Consider the following 8620-nt stretch of genomic DNA (forward strand, 5'->3'; position numbering starts at 1 on the left):
TACGTGAAATGTGAAACTCTCAGACATACGAACAAAACAAATCAATCCCTCATATTTCTTTTATCTTTCTCTTTGATTCTCTTTTGAGTCTGAGAGTATACACAAAACTAGTTTCGCCAGGCTTCTGATAGAGTGACGCAAATCAGAAGATTTTTGCAGTTGTATCTTGGGACTCATTACGTTATCAAACCGTCGCACTACGGGACGTATTTTGAGTTAAGGAAAGAGATAATATCTCGCCTCTGCAGTTGTATCATCCTTTTCTTAATCTTTGGTATACTTTTATCAATTTTATTCTTTACAATATTCAGCTCTCCGTAGTTTATGTAATACGGTCTTATCATATAGTACGGTGACAAGAGAAATCAATATAGTCAGTGTCTTTTCTGACAATTTTTTTTTAAAGTAAAACAAGAGAGAAACTTATGTTTGGCCTGCCATAGGATTGAGTTCTCGCGCTTATCTAAACAGAAACATGAGCCTTTTTCCATTATAGATTCTCAGTCTTTATTTGGGAAAATCTGTGCTACCTATGTTGTTTTCTAGATCCTCCCTAATACCTACGAAAATAAGCAATCTAGTTGTATAATAGCATCTACAATAGGTCTACACAATGTAACCTTCAATTTGTCAGAAAGAACGCAATAAGATTCTGTTAAAACTTAAAAGCTATACACCTAACGAAGAATCTATATCTAAACTTTGGTATAGGCTGTCTGTACTTTCCTCAAAGCTCACAGAAACAAGAGTGTGGAATTATGTGAATTATAAATTGACTCATGGGGCGGCCCATTATTATTTTTTCATATATGTTGTTGGACCGCACACATGCACTCGTCCATGGTGTCCTCATGTTCTGCTGCGACTTCTTCTTGACAACATGGCAGCGCAACATTTTCATAGGCTCAGAGCATATCTATCTTGTGCAGCCAATAGACGATAGGGAATACAAAGAAGAAAAAGCAGTGTTAATGCATGTATGTTCTCATCCAAGAGTGAATAATATTTGAGCAAAAGTGAAGAACTCCACATTTTGCTTCACTCTCTGTGTTATATGAAGCTTGTTGGATTTTTTTAAAGCTTGGAAACATACTTAAAAATCATAGATGCATTACATAATAAGAATTCAAATAAAGAAAGTACTACTAGGATAAAAACTGAGAATAAAACTACCACACACCTAAAACAAACAAAAAGCAATAGAACTCATGATAGTGAATAAGTGATTGATGAAGGGTGTGGTGATGAACTGATAATGATGATGAGTGATTCAACCACGAATGATTGTGATCTTGATTGAATGAACTTTCTTCCTTATGAAGCATCTCACAATGGACAGTATCATTCTCTTTAAGCCTGTTCCTTCTACAAATCCTGCCCCATCCTTTGAAGGAAATGCCATAATAAGAACAGTTCACTCTAACCCCATCCAAGATCCCTTCTCCATCGATGTACTTGATGCGGTCACAAAATGTAAGTCCATGTTCTTTCACCACATCTGCAGGAATCAACTGCATAACACACAAAACCAAATGTATAAGCCAACCAGCCATATTAAGAGAAGGATAAAGACAGTAAGCAAATCTTTTAAGTTATTTTTTCTTATACCAGGTCATAGATCCTTTTCTTGAGGATAGTAGTAAAGCATGGATTAGACTCAACCTCCAAATTAGGAAACCCTGCAACAATTGAGACAAAAAAAACATGCTTCAGCAACAAGTTTGTGTGTTAGTTAGTAAGTACTAGAAAGAACTTTTTACCTTCAGCAACAGATACTGTGTCATCACTGTCAACAGGGTTGATACTCTGGCTGACCTCATCATCTTCACCAGCATGGAAAGAAGGATCATCACCCTCATTCGAATCAGCAGCAACCACTGAAGAATCTTCTTCTTCTTAGTCAGAATTAGCATCAGAGAGGTTGACTGTCTCCACGACAGCTCTTATCTCCTTACATTCCGAACGACCAAAGACGCTGACCTCGAAAGTGTGGGAACCGTCGTAGACAAAGGTCAAGAACTCTCCGTGCTTGAGTTCATGGTCCTCTGCAAACTTGGACCACCCTGAAGTGAAATACGCACCGCCACGTATCTTCTTGAAACTCACAGTCCAAACACCACCTCCAATGCCTTGGAGCTTAGCTGTTTCATGTGGCAGTGGGTCTTGAAGATGCTCATTGAAAGACTTTGGAATTGCCTGATAATCATGATCACCAAACATAGAAGCATTATAAACATCAGAAAACTCATACTAAATCAAAATCCAGAAATTAAAGATTCTTTCCTCCTAAGACATAACTCTCCCCCACTAATACTTTCTACTTCTATTACATGGAAGAAAGAGAGGAGGAGATTTACCATTGATTCAGAAGCAGTTTCTGGGAGGAAGACCTTGAAGAAACGGGGAAGATCAACAACATCTTCGTCACTTTCAGACATGGAGAGAGACTATGTTTGAAAGAGAAATGAGTCAAGAACAACGAGACTTATAGACAAAGTTGAGTCAAAGGGAAGAAAACAGAGTTTACATGTAAAAAGATCATGTTATTTACAGTTTAACCCCATATAATGTTATAAATTACAGTCAAAGCCAACAGAAGCTAGCTGGTTATGAATTACACTGACAAAAGGAAAACTTATAAATAAACATTTTATTTAAAAAAAAAAAACATGTTGGACTATGTTCAACCAAAGTACATATTTATCTGATCACACACTCTTTCCATTTGTTTTGTCACATCCACACAGTAAATGCATGTCTGACACTTGAACACAAAGTTAAAGTTTGCTATGCCAAGTAAAAACTGTAACACTTACAGTGCAAAAATGTTTGAAGTTTAGTTAGTGATTCAGTTTTTATGTAGAGGAAAAAAGCTAGGCTGAAGCCAAATTGTGGGGAAGATAACACCATACCTAGCAAAAAGACGTCCTAGCCGAAAGTGGTTTTGATCATCAACAAGGCCATGCTGGTATTATAACTCATTTCACAAAATACAAGTTCTCAAGTGCATTTACAACTCATGTCAAGTGGAATTATACAATTATAATGACCATAACAATTTGAACAAATATGCAATGAGTGTATGTGTGTGTGTGTCTGTCTGAATGCCAGTATGAATAATTCAATAAGGATTCATCAGCAAATTCACATTTAACCTCACAGTCTATGCTTTAAATAATATCAAAGCTAACTAATAGTCTTTCTTCAACTCTGTCACACTACAGTAAATGAGAAACGCAAGCCTCTGGCCCTCACGTTTCATAAAGGTCAATGCTCAAGGTAATACAGTACTGTATGTTTTACAACTCCGTTTCTTCTTCCTTTGTATTTATGCATTAGAGATCCTTAACGTGTTGCAGTTATGGGCAAGGGAAATTGAGTTAGAGAAGCAACATGATCCACGGAACAAAAAGCTCGCAACATATATAGTATTGCTTATATAGTTATATCACCACAACTTTAACTAAAGACCAAACTGTCGCTTATATTTTAGTCTCGCTTATATTGCATATTGGCTTAAGCACTGAGGTCCAAAACTTTGTTCCACATTTAAAAAAGAAGAAGAAAAACTTAACTTGTTCCATCCACATGTAATTAAAGTCAAGAGAAAAGATTTTTTTCTGAACCTATAACTCCATCCAGTTTACATATATTATAGGGTGAAGAGTTGTGTTGACTGAGTTATATTGATGACTGACTTAGGAACTTGTTAGAACATGTTGCGTACACAGTATGTGTACTAAGGCGCAAATGCGAGAGTGGAAGAAACGCACAAGAGTGATCCAAAGATGGTGTTTCGCTGAAGCAATAACTTGATATGATGACATGTGTTACACAAGATCTCTAACGTCTGATCTGGTGTATGGGAATGGCACGAGGTGTCATGGACATACAAGTTGGGTTCGAGTACAATGTGATGATGTGGCATTGAACCATGGTGATAGGAAAGAGTCACGTGGGCTTGATTACTAAGAAGAATTAGACCTTGTTTACAAAGCAAAAGCCTAACTGAGATTAGTAGGCTTTAGGGTTTGTTCGATTGGATTGGAGTATAAAGATAACGAAACGGTGACAGAAAATCAGTTACAGGTCTAGGGTTTATTGAAGATGCAAATGGATGTCTGTGAGACGTCCTATCTGTTGGTAGTTTTGTTATAGAAAACTATATTTGTCAGAGAAGATAGTAGTTGCTCTTTATTATAAATCTAGTTAAGAGTGGTTACCATAGAGTAAAGTCGTTTGTGTTCTTTTCTATTAAATGAGTTTTGGATGTAGTCCGGGAGATGGACCTCGTTAAAAAATGTATATGTGTTATTTACTTTATGTTCCTTTGCAATCGCTCATTAACACAATCGCATAAGGATATATAGACTAGCCATGCATTGGTAATAGTGCAGACGTTACATGCATTAACACAATCGCATAAGGATATATAGACTAGCCATGAATCTGTTTTTGCATACGGCAGGATTCATAATCTGAAACATTCGGAAATGTGTGATGTCATTAACTGAGATAATCTACTTCTGAAACTTGAATTCTGACCTTAGTGTAAGATGTTTGAAGATCAACTACTTCTCAAACTCTATATACGGAAACTGAAACATAGTAGCCATTGAAACAGAGTAACTACTAGAATCATACTCTTTGTATAGAGAAAGTGAATACCTTTTCTCTGTAGTGGTTAATGTTAATGTATGTATGTTCTCATCCAAGAGTGAATAGTATTTGAGCAAAAGTGAAAAAAAGGTAGAACATCTCGCTTCAAATTTTCATCCAAGAGTGAACATATTTGCTTCAAAAGTGGAATATTAATAATACCTCTCAGCACAAGTCTCGTTGCGTATTTGGTCATCATTATCAATGTCTCAGATGTCAATCAAATCATCTGGAATATGCAAGGAAATACGCTTCACATCTTGCTTCCAACTACAGTCCTTGTAACAACAAAAGAGAAACTTAAGTTTTTATATAAGTTGAATAGATTTTTGTCACAAATTTAAACCAGAAATGTCAAATCCAAATTTTGTTTCATAATAATGTCAGAATTAAAGACTACTCCAACTTTGGTACAACATTTATCTAATGTGGCCAAATCTACAGCACATATTGAAAGCAACTCTAAATTTTCTATACCCACACAAAGCAAATAAAAGATTCTATGTCCTTTACTGTCTTTTTCGTTTCATACTTGCTCTGCCCTTTCGTCCTGAACTTTTGTACCAATACCATGTCCTTGTCGGTAAGTCATGTGGTTATATATCTTCCAAGGTGTCACATTTTCATAAGAAGATTTCAAAGAAACAGGATCTCTCATCAAGTGACACTGACTATTATTATAAATCTTTGAATGTATTATTATTTGTGAAGAACATGAGACAAAACCAACGTTACACAACACAACAAAGTTTTTTGTTTTGGTCTTAAAACAAATAATATTACAACACAACACACAAGATCCACATGATGAAGATTATATCATGGCACATCTGATCTCTTCCCATCTTTCTTCTCTTGCCTACCACACAACGACCAATCAAGAATCTTGTTCACTCGTTTTAGATGTTTGGTCTCACGTTCAGACGGCTCGCCAGCTTCTGTCCCAGTGACTTATCAGCCTGTTTCACCACATATTTAACCAATCAGTGTAAGAAAATATTACAAAACTACACAAAAGGCTAAAGGAAACAGACAATGCCAGTAAAAGAAATTGTCAGATTTTTTTTATACCTGAGACCAGTAAGAGATCCAGATGCTGCGGATCTCATGTGTGATGCGAGGGTCTGATAGAGCATCAATCCATCGACCGATGAAACGTTCTTGCCTGAAGTTAAAACCGACAGTAAAACAATAAGAACATGTAAATGTATTGAGTATCACCCAAAAAAAAAAAGAACAGTGAGTACCTCTCTGGTGTAAAGGAACGGTATCTCTCTCCAGGCTCCTTGAAGTTGTTCTCTTTCTCAATAATACACTGCAAAACATATTTTTAACTTTTAGATCATATGTTTCTTACAAGGAAACTGAAAGAGAGAGCTCATTTGATTACTGACCCTCTCACGCTTTCCAGAGCAGACAGCAGGTGGAGTTGGATACTTCTCTGCATGGCGAACCGGGTCATACCTCGAAGGGAAGTAGTTAACCTGCACCAAACCACCTCTTGTAAGAAAACGATATTCTAGCTTGAACGTTCATTTCAAAAAAAAACATTACCTCCTCGTCCCTGTGCATGAAATTCATGAAGCCTTCATGGTGGTTGTTGTGGTGAGCACACTTTGGAGCATTAACTGGTAGCTGGAGGTAGTTAGGTCCAAGACGGTGTCTCTGGGTGTCAGCATAGGAGAAGACACGTGTCTGAAGCAGCTTATCGTCAGAGTAGTGTATCCCCGGAACAATGATAGCAGGACAGAAGGCAAGCTGCTCATTCTCCGCAAAGAAGTTATCAATGTTCTTGTTCAACACCATACGCCCAACGGGCTGGAGAGGCAAGATATCTTCAGGCCAGGTCTTGGTGACATCGAGAGGGTCAAAGTCGAACTTGTCTTCATCAGCTGGATCGATTATCTGAACAAAGAGCTTCCACTCAGGGTAGTTACCAGCAGCAATGGAGTCGTATAAGTCCTGAGTTGCGTGGCTGTGGTTGGTTCCACCAACGCGGATTGCATCTTCTTCTAGTAGAGACTTCACTCCACAAGTTGGTTTCCAGTGGAACTTCACGTAGTGAGCTTTGCCGGATTTGTTGATCAACATGTATGTGTTGACACCTGAGCCTTCCATGTGTCTGTAGTCTTGTGGGATACCGATGTCGTCGAAGAGGAAAGTGAACATGTTGAGGCTTTCAGGGTGGTGGGAGAAGAAGTCAAGGACTCTCCAGTTCTCTTGGATGTGAGATTTGGGGTTTGGTTTGAGAGCGTGGACCATGTCAGGGAACTTCATCCCGTCGCGGATGAAGAAGACAGGGAAGTTGTTTCCGACAAGATCAAAGTTTCCCTGCTCAAAAAGAATATGATCATTTGCTTTAGCATATATGAACATGGCTGGTTCTGAGCATAGGCTAATTAATGCTAAACATTGGTTTATGTCCTAAAAAACTTAAAAACATTTACATATTTATTTACAAGTCTCCAAATTTGTTAAAAAAAATTTATAATTTTTTATTAAACGAACTATAGCCGTATATAAATATTTATTAAATTATCTATAGCCCCCATAATTTTGAGTAGTGACTTGCCTCTCTGGTGTAGAACTTGACTGCGAAGCCACGAGGGTCTCTCAAGGTCTCGGGACTTCCACGCTCATGGATGACAGTGGAGAAACGCACAATGACTGGAGTCTGAACACCTGGAGCTCTGAGGAAGTCAGCACAAGTGAGGTTAGATATATCATGAGTGACCTCGAAGAAACCCTTTGCACTGGCTCCTCTTGCGTGAACCACGCGCTCTGGAATACGCTCCCTGTCGAAGTTAGCAAGCTTCTCAACGAGATGGTAGTCCTCAAGAAGGATAGGACCTGCCAAAACCCATCACAAGTGTAACACTTAACATTCACATCCATAGTACACATACTCATGAACGAAACGATATCGTTTTGAGAAGAAAGATATACCTCTGGGTCCAACGGTCATGGAGGAGTTGTTGTTCCATACAGGAGCACCAGAGTTGGTGGTGAAGAACGGAGAGTTGTAAGAACTCGCTGGACGATACTGCAATCATAAAAAGATCAAATTCATCATCAAAGGGATCAAGATTCACAGATTCGACTAGAAGAAAGTCAAGATCCGACATAAACACCAATCAAACAGTTCCAAAAGCTACAAATCCGGGTGCAATAACAAAGCTATGAAACCAGTTTCTATAGAAGACGAATAGGTGAGAGATGAAGGAGAGTCGTACCTTGTAGGGATCCATGGTTGATGAGATGAGAGTTGAGAAAGAGAGAGAGAGAGAGACTTCCAGAGATTTAACAAAACGAGGAGATGGTGATGAAGATAATTATAATATTCGCTTCGCCTATTTATAAATGGCTTCTGTCTTTATGCCTTTGCGCTTTAAAGCCTTTTTTTTTTATAATTTGGGGGGAATTTTAAAGGTTATCGTTTTTTCTTATATTTGTTTTTATTTTCTTCAGATAAATGTTTGGAAACCAAGTAGTACAAAAGTCATTTATTGTGGCGGAAAATTAAGGAATATATAATTTTTTTCTTAAACTATCCACCACGTATTTATTAAAGAAAGAAAAGTTATATTTTGTGCGAATATTTCATATATGAAAAAATGACTTACAGCACCCTCATGGGTGAAAATCTAAAAGTGAAAATCTAAAGTGATAAATATGACTATTTTTTATAAAACATAATTATCTAACTAAAATTTATCAGTCCTATTAAATCTAGACTAATTGCACACAACATGTCACCATAGTATATTAACGGTTCCTAAAAAAACTTGTTAGTTTAGATACTTTTACTTTCTCTCACTTAAAAAAAAACACTAGGACATGTAAAAGCCCTAGCCGCTCCAAGGCGATCTGAAGGCGACGGCGAGACTTAAGGTCGAGACCTTCTTTGGGTGTCGATCTCCCTCTGATCTATACGTTCTTTGACGTTAGATTGGCCATCATC

At 37.6% G+C, this 8620-nt stretch overlaps 1 protein-coding gene and 1 pseudogene across 1 annotated transcript; both read right to left on the reverse strand.

Moving 5' to 3' along the window:
• Positions 1–5145, reverse strand: LOC106428761 (annotated as a pseudogene).
• Positions 5146–5565: 420 nt separating this feature from the next.
• LOC106427608 (catalase-2-like) lies at positions 5566–7907 on the reverse strand (the record flags this gene model as incomplete). Its single annotated transcript, NM_001316210.1, is given in 7 exon segments — positions 5566–5618; positions 5921–5974; positions 6054–6143; positions 6214–6990; positions 7232–7509; positions 7606–7702; positions 7893–7907. Coding segments are annotated over 7 exon segments (1364 nt in total), but the record flags the coding sequence as incomplete, so codon positions are not given.
• Between the last annotated feature and the right edge of the window lie 713 nt (positions 7908–8620).

The sequence above is a fragment of the Brassica napus genome, chromosome A3, assembly GCF_020379485.1.
Source record: "Brassica napus cultivar Da-Ae chromosome A3, Da-Ae, whole genome shotgun sequence".
Classification (NCBI taxonomy): domain Eukaryota; kingdom Viridiplantae; phylum Streptophyta; class Magnoliopsida; order Brassicales; family Brassicaceae; genus Brassica; species Brassica napus.